This window comes from Pezoporus wallicus, unplaced genomic scaffold (genome assembly GCF_028554395.1).
Source record: "Pezoporus wallicus isolate ANWC-B61680 ecotype Strahan unplaced genomic scaffold, APGP_CSIRO_Pwel_v1 contig_2348, whole genome shotgun sequence".
Taxonomy (NCBI): domain Eukaryota; kingdom Metazoa; phylum Chordata; class Aves; order Psittaciformes; family Psittacidae; genus Pezoporus; species Pezoporus wallicus.
The window spans coordinates 907,056-919,477 of record NW_026636985.1 but is presented as its reverse complement, the minus strand read 5'-3'; the positions used below and the strand labels follow the sequence as shown (position 1 = coordinate 919,477).

Genomic DNA, 12,422 nt, shown 5'->3' with positions numbered 1-12,422 from the left:
TTAAAATGTATTGAAACAGTTCCAAGTATCATGTGCATCTTTACATCCATTTGGGAGCATCTTCCAGCTGGGTTGTCAACCCAAAACCACACGTGGTTTAGTCCAAAGCTTTTCTTTCCCCTAAAGCAACAAATTAAAAGGGCTTCATAAAGCTTATGCTGAGGATCAGCCTGACATTACATACCAAAGAGACATTATATGCCAAATATTCAAGCATCGTATGCCAGATCTGCTCTGTATGTGTCATTCTCTGCCCTTTTATCTTGGAAGGGGAGCTGCTGATGGGGGCAAGCTTTACCAGTGCCTGCGTGGGAGCAAGAACAAGGCAACAATCACTGCCTGGTGCAAGGAAAAGCCCAGGGAGAGATGAGGCTGCTCTGAAGACGCTCAAGATGCTCATGCAGAGTTGTCATGGGCACGATCCTCTCCGTAGACATCTCCATGGCTACCTCAGCTTGCAAGCGATGTAGGAGCAGCGTTGTTAGCCTAAATGCTGCCTGCTCCCTCTTGGCTGGTGGAAATAAGTAATGCTTGGATCATCCAAAGGAGTTATCTCCAGGGATGACGGCTGGTTTTTAGCTGGCAGCTGTGATTGCAGAGGTTTTTCTTAATGAAAAACTGAGATTTGTAGCATCTCCCCTAAGGTGTTTCTATGCTGGGTGCACAAGTGCATGATGAGCTCAGCTGAGGCTCAGGGGGTTTTGCCTGCCCTTAGCCAATTCAACTGGAAAACCCAGCTAATATTCCTGCTTCTGAGCCAGGCTTCTGCTAGGGGAATGCTTACCTTAAGAAACAAAGCTGTGTATAGATAAGGAAGTTGAGCTTTGACTCTGAGGTGAGAAGGAAACATTTTTAAATGAGGTTTTTTCACCTATCTAGTGATTTTTCTTGGTAAACAGCAGCCAAGCCTATGCACAGTGGGGCATTCCTGTTAATGCAGCCTGGAGCTGAGAGGTGCTGGATTTAGGGGCAGAGATGCCAGAGCCAACAACTCCCCTAAAAGTTGTCTCCTTCATTTTATCTCTTTATCTTTTACAAAACCATTCCCAACACTGTGGCTCACGGCCTGCTTGGAGAAAGCCAGGATTAGATGGGATCTAAGGCAGAAGCTCTTCCCTGTGAGGGTGCTGAGGCGCTGGCACAGGGTGCCCAGAGAAGCTGTGGCTGCCCCACCCCTGGCAGTGTTCAAGGCCAGGTTGGACACAGGGGCTTGGAGCAAGCTGCTCCAGTGGAAGGTGTCCCTGCCCATGGCAGGGGGTTGGAGCTGGATGAGCTTTAAGCTCCCTTCCAACCCGAACCAGGCTGGGATTCTATGCTTCTATGTTAAATCTGCACAGAGGGCTTGAATTACAAGGGCAGAAGCCCACAGGCCATCAAGAACAAGACACCGGAGGTGCCAAGCACAGCCTGCAAAGCGTTTAAAGACAGAAGAAACTGGTTTATCAGATGATGAACATAAACCTTACTATGTGCCCACATGGGGGAATGACACCGGGGGACAAACCCCAGCTTAGGGAAAAGTGGTTTTGCTCCAGTGATGGGCAAAGAGATTTGGTTTTAATCTCCACAAGAGAGAAACCAGACCCAAAGCTGCATCTGGTTGAACTCGGCTCCATCGTGCCCTTTTGCCAGCAGCTCCAGTCACGCTGGCCTCCTGCTTGTTTTTCAGTGCATTTCTCAGCAAGCCCAGGGGGACTGCACAGAGAATAATGATCAAAGGCCAGAAACAGGAGGAAATGAGTTTTGCATTCACAGCAGCGGGTCAGGATACGCTGCTTATCCTGAGCTGGGCCAAACTGTTCACACCAGGCTTGGTGCGAGGGGGTTTCCTGCAAGCAAAGCCCCGTCCACAGCCATTAAATGCAATGAATAATCTGCACTAATAATACAACAGAGCTGCTTGTTCCGGGGGTGTTTTCTTGTCCATATTCTGGCCTGAAATACCCGTGTTGTCCAAGATGCTGTTGTGGTATCAATAATCCAAGGAGCTTGTCATGTGAAAGCTAAAGGAAGCCAGAGCAAAGCCTCTGGGACTTGACTCCTCACAAAGCTGAGCTTGTTTGGGAGCCTGGTTATTCTGCTAAGGATTCATTAGCTAATCCACTGCTCAAAAAGGAAGGAAAGCTGGCTATAATCATGGCAATTCCTCAGCTGAGATTTAATGGAATAAAGCTGAGAATTGGGGTCTTACGGCTCCCTTATTAATTGCTACAGCTCCCCTGTACAAATAACCTCAAAATGAACGTTTCTAGGGACTGGGGTGGGATTGAGCCCTTCGTGGCAGCTGTTTTGTGTCTGAGCTCTCTGAGCTGTTTCCAGGGGATGATGCGAAAAGCAGATGGAAGAGGTCACGGGTGGTTTTTGGGAGCTAAGAAAGGAGGTCGTGCTCCTTGGAAAATGGGGAGAAGAAGAAAGAAAGGAAATGAAACAACAATAGTAAACCTGGAGCCTATTTTCATTCCACCTCCTTCCATTCAGCTTCAGGAATAGGCTGGTTCTGGCAAAGGCTTTTCCTGTATTTCTCCTTAGTTCCGGGAATAGAGAAGAGCGATTTATGCCTTGAAATAGGTGGTGGTGGGGAACCACACCTGGGCTGAGCAGGGCTGCAGCCCCAGCTCTTTGAATTATTGATCTTATGTATATTAATTATATATATGAGTTCTCGGGGCCAGCAGGGAGAGCAGGAGGAGGATGCGCTGAGTGAGCTGTCGCAGGAGTTGGGTTTCAAGCGAGGAGGATTTGAGAAGGGGAACGGTTTAATCAACACCAGTTTAGTTAAGCCCTTAGAAGCGCATAGGCCACAGATGCCACACAAACTGCGACAGGGAAACATGATGGAGGAGATGGTACCCACTTTGCACAGCAGAAAAACACATCCAGGAGTGGAAATGGGCTCACTTCAGTCTTTAACTCACCAGTACAAGTCATCAAGAGGAGGGAAGGTGGGAGAGCCTATGCGAGGGGGTCACTTTGGGGAGGGAGCTGAGGTTGATCATACCCCGTGACCTTGCTTTGGGGGAGGAATCTGGCCCCAGCTTTCCTATTTTTCCCTTTTTTCCTAAAAAAATCAAGTGCCTCCAGTTGGTTTAGGACAATTTTCTGGGTTATTTATTAGTGATTTACTATTAACTCAGAGCTACGACTGCTCGCATTTTAATCCATCCACCCCCCAGGCTGGACATAGCGCTGTAATATATATATATATACACATGTATATGTATACATGTATATATATATATATATACTGTAATATATATATATTACAGTGGTGACTAGGTGTATTTATAATACACATCTATTTTGGGGTGAATTCCTCTGTTATTCATTACTTATCTATGTCCTCATCTGTTAATTATTGTGACCCAGCTACAAGAAATAACTTCAGGAAGAAGAGCCAGCTGAGTCCAGCTTCTTATCACTGCCTGTTACCGTTTCTTAACCAAAAAGGAAATCAGCTTAACAAGTATTATACCATTTATGTTGCTGTATAAAGTAGATACTCCTAGCATCACGGAATGGGTTGGGTTGGAAGGGACCTTAAACCCATCCAGTTCCAACCCCTTGCCACAGGCAGGGACACCTTCCACTCGAGCAGGTAGCTCCTAGCCCCGCCAACCATCACATTGCTTCCTGATGGGCTGAGGACACTCCTGGGCATGGTTGTTCCTGCAGACATCCTCCTTTGGGCTTCAGCTCCCCGATTGCCTTTAGCCAAAAGCCTTTGCAATGCTGACCTCTGCAGGGTAAATACCGAATAAAGCAGGTGGCTCCAGGCAGCAAGAACCTCAGCGGTGCACGAAGCAAGAGGGGTTGTGCTTTATTGCTGTGGGTAGCAATAACCTTGTAATGATCGGGGGGGTATCACTTGGAAGGGTGGAATTAGAGAAAATTGGGGTCTAACAAATTGTAGCATTATAGAAACACCTTTTTTTTTTTAGGGTAAAATAGAGGGGTTTAGGGTAAAATATAGTTTCACAATCTGCTCTCTTAGAGGAGCAATGGAGGGTGGAGTGGAAACACCCCTGTTGCTCCCTGCAGGGATGGGAACTGGATGGTACCATGCAGCTGATAAGCCACATAGCAGCTGTCAAATGGAAAACAGAAGAGAAGATGTGCATGTCTGAGCCAGCAGCTGTGGTGAAACCACTTTCCTTAGGTGAACCTTGCTCATTGTAATATGCATTCACACCTCCATCCCAAAGTTACCCACCTCCAAGGTACAGCCACACCTCACCGAGCGTGGGCTTCATGGTTTTTAACAGTTCTATCTTGAAGTGAAGAGAGGATTTTACACCAATCCATAACAGAATGACTGGAGTCACTGAAACTCCATCAAGTGCAGTCCTGGTGTCCCCAGCGTGAGGACATGGAGCTGTTGGAGCAAGTCCAGAGGAGGCCACGAGGATGCTCAGGGGCTGGAGCAGCTCCTGTATGGAGCCAGGCTGAGAACATTGGGGCTGGAGAAGAGAAGCTGCGTGGAGAGCTCAGAGCAGCTTCCAGTGTCTGAAGGGGGTTACAAGGACGCTGCAGAGGGGCTCTTCATCAGGGACTGGAGGGATAGAACAAGGGGTGAAGGGTTCAAACTGAAACAGGGGATGTTCAGGTTGGAGATAAGGCAGAAGTGATTTATGTGAGGGTGCTGAGGCGCTGGCACAGGGTGCCCAGAGAAGCTGTGGCTGCCCCATCCCTGGCAGTGTTCAAGGCCAGGTTGGACACAGGGGCTTGGAGCAAGCTGCTCTAGTGGAAGGGGTCCCTGCCCGTGGCAGGAGTTGGAGCTGGAGGAACTTTAAGCTCCCTTCCAACACAAACCAGTCTGGGATTCTATAAAGGGAATGAAAGAGGGGAGCAGATAGGGAAGACTCCATCTGGGATCAGTCAATGGGCTGAACCTGTCTTCTCCCCCATAGGGATGCCCATTGGGTAAGAGCTTCTGTTCACTCAATGACTAACTCACAGTAGCTATTAGTGGTTATAGTCTGGTTGTGCATCTCTTCAAGCTTGGTTTTCCAAAAGGCATCTTATCACCAGCATCTCTGAACCTTATCCTGTCACAGCCCACTGGGCTTCCCTGGGAGGGGGGCAGAGCCATAAACTACCTTCAGTGTACCCCCCCACACACACCTTAATCAGCAGGTTTGACCCCACCTCTAATTAAGCACTAATTGACAGCACCCTGCTGTCACCCCCACCTCCAAGGCCTGAATGGTTCCCAATGGGAACAGGAGGAGATAGTGGCCACGACACAAAGAGTCAGAAGTGGGTTTGACTGGTAAGGACTTTAATGTGCCAGTGTGGGGCAGCGGGCGGGTGTCCTACCCATGGGTCTGCTAGGGGTACACCAGTGGTTACTGGGAGCTGTGGGGGGCCTTCCTGGATCATCTGGGAGCATCCCTGATGGGTGCTCAGACCCCGAAGGTGGCCGAGGGGGAGACATCTGAAGGAGACCCCAGAGCATGGAGATGAGTGTCCCGCACCCGGGAAGGATGCTCAGACCCCAAAGGACACCGAGGAAGAGACGTCAGAGTGGACCCAAGCCCTGTGAGACGTCGGAGGGACCTGGAGCTCTGCAGTGCTTGGGCACGGGTTTGATGGGAGCTCCAGGAGCACAGGGAATGCTGCTGCACCCGGCAGGCCCCCGGCTAGAGCTTGAGCGCTGTGACACGGGGGATGTGGAAGGGACAGGTCTCCTCTGACCCTGTAGAGCTGCAGAAGGAGAAGGAGAGATCATCAGGGCATCAAGGAGGAGCCCACATCTCCCTCCCTGCAGCTCCCACCCCATGTGCAGTGCTTACATGAGCCGGTTGCGGATGGGTCGGAAGTGTTTGGTGAGCCTGATGGCGAAGATGATGTTGGGGATGAGGAAGAAGGTGCAGCATCCCAGGCTGAACCAGAAAGCGTTCTGCAAGGAGAGAGCATGGGGATCCCTGCTGAGCTGTGTGGGGAATGCTCGTCTCCAGGCTGAACATTCCCAATGTTCTCAGCCTGGCTCCATACAGGAGCTGCTCCAGGCCCTGAGCATCCTCATGGCCTCCTCTGGACTCCATGTCCTTACACTGGGATAACATAAGGGTAACACCAGTTATCCTTACCCAGGGGTCAGCGATGCGGTCGCACAGGATCACCCGCCCGTTGTCCAGCGCCGTGGCGAGCGGCTGACACGAAGCCACATCCTCCCTCAGCTGCCAGAGGAAGTGGAGACAAGGGATAATCCCATTCCTGCCTGTGGGAGCTGCATCTCGGCTCAGCGAGGGGCTCCCAGTCCCGAAGGATCAGCACCTACCGTCTGCCCGACCCAGTTCAGGTACTGGGTGAAGTACCGCAGCTCCCTCCTGGTGAAGCAGCCGATCTCCTAGGCAAAGGGAAGGCAGCGTGGAAAGCCGGAATCACGCTTCCCATCCCTGCTCCAACCAGCTCCGGGCTAACACCAGGCTTGGAAACAAGGACTGGAAGCCTCAGGTGCCACTTGACCCCTTGCAGTGCCTCGTTCCCACTCTTTCATTCCAGCCCCAGGGAATTTTGTCCCCCCTTGAGGGCATATCCTGCCCCTGCTCACCTGCCGGAGGATCTGCTGGGCTTGCACAGGCAGCCGGGCTTCCACCGAGGCTATGGTGGCCAATGTCGTCCTCACCCGCTCCTAGGGAAGCACGGGAAGGGCAAAGCATCCTTAGAGCACCCGGCAGCAGGATGGGTGCCCCGAGGGTGCCTGAAGCAGGGTAAGAACCACAGAGCTTCCAGATGGTTGTGGGATACCGGGGAAAGAGGGGCCTGCTCCAAGCAGAGAAAACCCTTGGCAAGAGGGAATGCCATCGGATGCTCCTGTTGGGAATGCTGAAATGCCCTTAGGGTGATTTACAGATCTAAGCACCAGAGGAGATGATGTTTTCCCTGGCTCTCCCATCACCCAGCACTGGGTTTTTGGGACCCATTGGGCATTTCCAAGCTGGAAGAAACCACGCAAGTACCTGGAGGTGCGGAGCCAAGCGGGACAGGAACTGGACGCTCTCTCCCAGCTTCTCCTGTGGGACAGGGAGGTGAGAAGGGTTCCAAAGCTCCATCACCCCATTGACATGGACACCACCAGGCAGACACCAGCAGCACCATGAGCCACCGACCCAACACGCACTCACCACCAAGGCTTCCTGTGATTGCACCGTGGAGTTCTGCATCTGCCATAGGGCCCGAGCCTCAGCAGCCAGGCGCCCCGCCACCGTGCTGTTCCTCTGTGGGGGGACACAATGGGGTGCGGATGCCCCTATGGGCTTGAAGGCAGCTCCTGATGCCCTCCCCATCACTCACCTGCATCTTCTGCAGCCCCTCGAGGCTCCTCGCCAAGCCGGGGAGGCTGGTCTGCACCACCGGCTTCCTCATCTGCGGGAAGATGGACTTGGTGCCAGATGCAATTCCAACCCTGGAAGCTGGTCCTGGCATGGTTGGGCTGCATCCTGCCCGTTGCAGCAAGGACCACGAGCATCCCCTCACCTCCTCCTGGAAGCGCCCGTAGTCCACCTCATCCACACCGCTGCGGGCGAAGGTCTCCAGGTCCTGCCTGCCCTCGCTGCGGAGGAGCCGCACATCACCCAAGCGCGCTGTGAAGTCAGCCAGGCGCTTCTGGAAGTCAGCCGTGTACTGGGGTGGTGGCATGGATGTTATGGAGCCGGGCACGGGAGAGCCAGACCTTCCCCCTGTATCCCCACTAAAGCTCATGCCATCCCCATGGCATCCCCATAAGCTTTGCCTGGACCCAACCCTCACCTTGGGGGTTTTTAGGTGCTCATCCAAGTCGTAAGCCCTGTCGAGCTGCAGCACCTCCCACAGCCCTGCACCGCTCTTGCACTCCCTGGAAGGCAAAGGGATGTGACCCCAAATCAGCCCTCCCGGTGTGGAAGGGCAGAGCGGGGCTCCTGCGGTACCCACCGGTACGTGGTGCTGAGGTTGGAGTCCCGCCTGAGGTTGAGCTGGCGGGTGAGGTTCATGGATGGAGGCAGGTTCCCAGGGGTGTCGATGAACTGGGATAAGCAGGAGGAAAAAGAGGGTCATGGTTGTGATTTTGGGGTGTTCTGGCCTCACAGTTGCATGTTGGGGTTACCCCATCCCAGCCAGAGCTGGTCTTGCTGCAGTGATCTCCAGAGCCTCACTGGGTGGTGTTCAGAGGGAAAGCAGAGCACAGCCCCATGTCTCCATGTGTAAACCCATGGGACAAACTCTGATCCCACTCCCAACTCCTCTCTGAGCCCCATCGCAGCCCAAAGCACCCTCCCAGTCCCCAAGGACCAGGGAACGGGGTCCTGCAGGTAGGAGCATCATCATCTCAAGTGAACGAACAGCACAAGGGCAATTTCCTGCTGCTGATGCAATCCAAGGTCCTAATCCTAGCCTTAATCTGCTGGGTGCGGTGGGGCTTTTCTGAATGGGTTTAAGAGGGAGGACACAGAGCATTTGGAGGCATTTTGGGGCATGCAAACAGAGATCTATGGGGTGATGGGTGGATCATAGAATCATGGAATGATTTGGGTTGGAAGGGAACTTAAAGCTCATCCAGTCCCAACCCCCTGCAACGGATGGGGACACCAGGGAGGAGCTTCTTCCTTATCTCCAACCTGGACCTCCCCTGTTTGGGTTTGAACCCATCACCCTTTGTCCTCCCTCTAGGACACTCATGCATGGCCACCCACCTTATAAATCTCCTGGTTGACCCAGTTCCTGCAAACCAGTGTCTGAATGTTGCCCCCGACCAGGAAGGTGGCGAAAACCAGGAGGACGAGGAGCCAGGAGAACAGGAAAGCCAGGCCCACGCCGCTGAAAGAGGGAGAGGAGGCGCCAGCGGCTGCTTTACAGACCCAAGAGGGCAGAAAGGCTTGTGGGGACCTGCCGGAAGCCCCACGGCTCCTTCCCGCGCCCGGGCACGCCGGGTTGCTCGGGAAGGGGTGTGCCAGGCAGCGGGAACGGGGCGCGGGAGCTGCCAGATCCCAGGGAGGAGCCGCTGCTCCCAAACCTGCCGGCACAGGCGGTGGCTTCAAACGCCTTTCGGCACAGCCTGTCCCTCCCTTGGCTTTGCCCTCTCTGTATTTTAAGGGGGTGAGATGCCAAGATGCCAACCGCCCCCCCCCCCCCCCCTCCCCAGCGCCCAGGTTGATGCTTACACCAGGAGGAATTTGGCACCAGCTTCTCCTCGGCACTCGTAGTCGCTCGGGTCCTCCCGCTTGGAGAGCCCGTACGCACCCAGCGCCATCCCCGCCACGTTGCAGGCGAGGATGAGGAGGATGATGGAGCACAGCACCGTGCCCGCGATCCACCTGCAGGACAGAGCAGCCTCGAGATGTGGGGCTGGGGGACCAGCCGGGGTTTGGGGTAGGGGTCAGCACCCATCACTGCTGCACCCGTCCATGCTCCCCCTCCAGTGTCACCTGTACTGCTCAAAGCGCTGCACCTCCCGGAGGTACGGCTGGCTCCGGTCCTCTGCCTTCATCAGCGCTTCGCTCACGGGCCGGGTGTAGTCATGGAGGGGGAAGCTGTCAGCGATGGACTGGACCTTCTCTGTCGTGCGGGCCATCTCATCCCGCAGATCTGCGAGGACAAGGCCATGCAAGGGATGGATGGTCCCCAGATCCATCCATTATGGGATTATTCACCCCATAGAGGGTGTCCCTGCTCAGTCCACCCATGCCACTCACCTTGGATGACCTGCGCCATGCGCTCCACAGCCAGCTCGGGGATGGAGTTGAAGGTGCCGTTGCCCTGTGAGGAAAGAATGGATGCTGAGTGACTTGGATGGGGCTGCCCATCCAATGGGGACCCCCTTGCTTCACTATAACCCCCCCAAACCTGGCGAATCATCTCCGCAAAGTCACTTCGGGGCAGCCCAGCCAGCGCCTTCAGAACCTTCTCCACCGACGGCACCTTGGAATGGGAGAAGCAACCATGAATCCCGGCGCTTGCCGGAGCAGTGCTGTTGGTGGGTGACCAGCACCGTGTCCCAGCACCTTGCCATAGTCAGCGCCCAGCTCCAGGCTCTGTGCCCTGCCCAGGACGCTGGCGCAGGAGGTGCAGCGCGGGTCATCCAACAACGCGACCACGCGGCGCCGCCGCTCCCGCAGCACCGGGTCCAGCTCATCCCGCGCCGCCGCCAGCGCCCGCGCCGTCTGCTCCAGGATCTGTAAATGGTGCAGCGAGGTCTGTAGGTCTTAAAGAGAAAGCCCAGGGCTAGGTCACGCTGCTCTGCTCGGCCACCTCCGGCAAGGCTTTGGCACCGACCCCAAGGGAGCACCGCGCTCGCCCGGTACCTCCAGCCCTGTCCTGCAGCTCCGCCAGCGCCGCGTAAGTCATCGCCTTCAGTTGCGTGTGGATGGAGAGCCCCACGCTCCGGCTGAGCCCTGCAAGGCAATGGGCACCCTGTGAGCATCTCATCCCGGTTGGGAGCTGGCAATGGGACCTGTCAGTGCTCGGCGCAGTTTTGCTTACCGCCCAGGTCGGAGGTTATCTGCTGTCGGGGCACCTCGAACTGATCCACCACCATCTGCACCCCCTGCCAGCAGAGATGAACCGGTCGGCCAACGGGGAGCAGCCACAGGGAGGGGAGGAAGCCCAATGTTTCCATTCAAAATGCATTCATAATGCAGCCATGCCACCTCCTTTCACCTCCCACACTATTCCAGGAGGGAAACGCAGCCATCCCTGGGCTGCGCCCCATGCCAGGGTGGAGAAAGCCACTTGGGGACCTACCTGGGGGACCTTGGCGATGTGCTGCCGCAGCGTGCGCAGGGTGCTTGGCACAGCCCCAAGTCCCGGCTCCATCTGCACCTTCACCCTCTGGCTGGTGACAAAGGCACAGATGACGCTGGCCCTGCCGGGGATGAGCAAGAGGTGATGGAGCTGCTCCTCCCGGACCCATAGGATGGGGTTTAGGGTGAGGGTGCAGGGATGTGGGGTGCTGTGGGGACTCACAGGATGATGAGGGAGGTGAGGGACAGGCAGCCCAGCAGGCAGTGCCGGCGGCAGCCCAGGGAGCGCCGATGGGCACGCAGGCGGCCCCCGCACCGTCGCCGGCTCCGGCAGTAGCAGAAGCACATCCCGGCCATCGGCACGGCCACGGTGAAGAGCAGAGCCACCGCGGCGCAGACAACGTAGCCCAGTTCATACTGCACCACCTGCGTGATGGGAGACCCCGCTCAGCACCGGTACCGGCTGGGTACCATTCCCATGGGATCTGTACCCCAACATCCCAGCTCACCTGCGATGTCTGCACCGAACTGGGGTTGTTCAGGGCTGCCCTGAGCAGCTCTGCAAGAGAAATCATGGCACCGGTAAGAGGTCCAACCCCATGCACCCCCAACCCTCCCGGGGGTGATGGAGGCACCATCCTCCTCCTCCATTGGAAAAGACCTTTAAGCTCATCAGCTCCATGAATTGGCTCAGCCCCCCCCACCCGGAGCAGATCCATGCGGATCCCGGCTCTGTGTCTCACCTGTGGGCAGCGGGTTCTGCTGGATGAGGTCCAGGCAGCGCCGCACGAGGCCGTAGAGGGGATCGAGCGAGCTGGGCACCCGGTGCAGCGCCGGCACCCGAATCTCAGCGTGGGTATCAGTGAAGCGGAGGACACCGCCGGGGCCGGCGTTGTGGCATTGCTGGGTACCAGCAGGACGCAGCAGTGCCCAAGCCAGCAGCAACCCGGCTGCGCGCATGGCGAGGAGAGAGCCGGAGGGGCTCCGTCAGCCTGCGAGCGGGCAGAAGGGCATTCCCGGCCCCGGATACCCGCTCCGGCTCGGTGTGCTGCTCCGGGAAACCTGCCTGACGGGTCAAAGCCCAGACGCTGCCGTGGCTTGTTCTCTTGACGGGCTCCCCGGGGCGGCTGCGTTGGAGGCGTCTCCCAAACTATCCCAGGCTTGTTTCACAACCCCCTGCATCCCTGAGTCACCGCCGCGGGGTCCCCGTGGTCCAGGTTGCTCCCAAAGCCTCATCGGGGTTTTGGTGGCTGCGAACCCCCCCTGTCTTCAGGCTGGGTGGGTGCTGATCCCAACACAGCCACCTTCGGGGCTGGGATTTGGGCATTACTTAGGTGGGAAAGCCCTTAATGGTGGATCTACAGACTGGGGTGCCCATGGGGCAGAATCGCCCTTTGCAAAAGCATCCTAGGATCTGGGGTAGCAACGGGAAGGGAAAAGGAAAACAAGGGGGAACATATGGAAAGGGCCAGTGAGTCCCGGCCGGTGATCCTGCTCCATAGCCACGCATGAGATGAGTTTTCCAGGCTCAGCCAGTCCCTGCCTCGCACCCCGAGGCGGCCAAGGCTCCTTCCCAGGGCCAGATCCTGCTCGCCAACATGGGCCAAGCAGTAATTACAGGGCTCAGCTGGAAAGGAAGGAGGTTGAACCTGATCTCCCCAGTGCGGGGGGAGCAGCCCCGTGTGCCCAGACGGCCACAGGGCA

General features: G+C 56.0%; 1 protein-coding gene across 1 annotated transcript; it reads right to left on the bottom strand.

Annotated features, from left to right (window-relative positions):
- Positions 1-5,414: 5,414 nt before the first annotated feature.
- Positions 5,415-11,901, bottom strand: PROM2 (prominin 2). The gene is made up of 23 exons (XM_057402492.1): positions 11,462-11,901; positions 11,228-11,277; positions 10,942-11,144; positions 10,720-10,840; positions 10,459-10,522; positions 10,281-10,370; positions 9,981-10,180; positions 9,823-9,897; positions 9,672-9,735; positions 9,405-9,564; positions 9,141-9,293; positions 8,673-8,796; positions 7,915-8,006; positions 7,753-7,837; positions 7,480-7,626; positions 7,297-7,368; positions 7,128-7,220; positions 6,963-7,016; positions 6,554-6,634; positions 6,281-6,349; positions 6,090-6,179; positions 5,793-5,899; positions 5,415-5,703 (listed from the first exon to the last, which is right to left on the bottom strand). The coding sequence occupies exons 1-23, from the start codon at positions 11,676-11,678 to the stop codon at positions 5,640-5,642; spliced, it is 2,475 nt and encodes an 824-aa protein (XP_057258475.1). The 5' UTR covers positions 11,679-11,901; the 3' UTR covers positions 5,415-5,639.
- Positions 11,902-12,422: the final 521 nt, after the last annotated feature.

What these genes read in the sequence shown, in the direction of transcription:
- PROM2 (XM_057402492.1), bottom strand. Translation starts at nt 11,678, where the DNA reads ATGCGCGCAGCCGGGTTGCTGCTGGCTTGGGCACTGCTGCGTCCTGCT. An exon ending in CAGCGCTTTGAGCAGTACAG is followed by an intron (nt 9,294 to 9,404) that starts GTGACACTGGAG and finishes TCTGTCCTGCAG; the next exon opens with GTGGATCGCGGGCACGGTGC. An exon ending in ACGGGCGCTTCCAGGAGGAG is followed by an intron (nt 7,369 to 7,479) that starts GTGAGGGGATGC and finishes ATCTTCCCGCAG; the next exon opens with ATGAGGAAGCCGGTGGTGCA.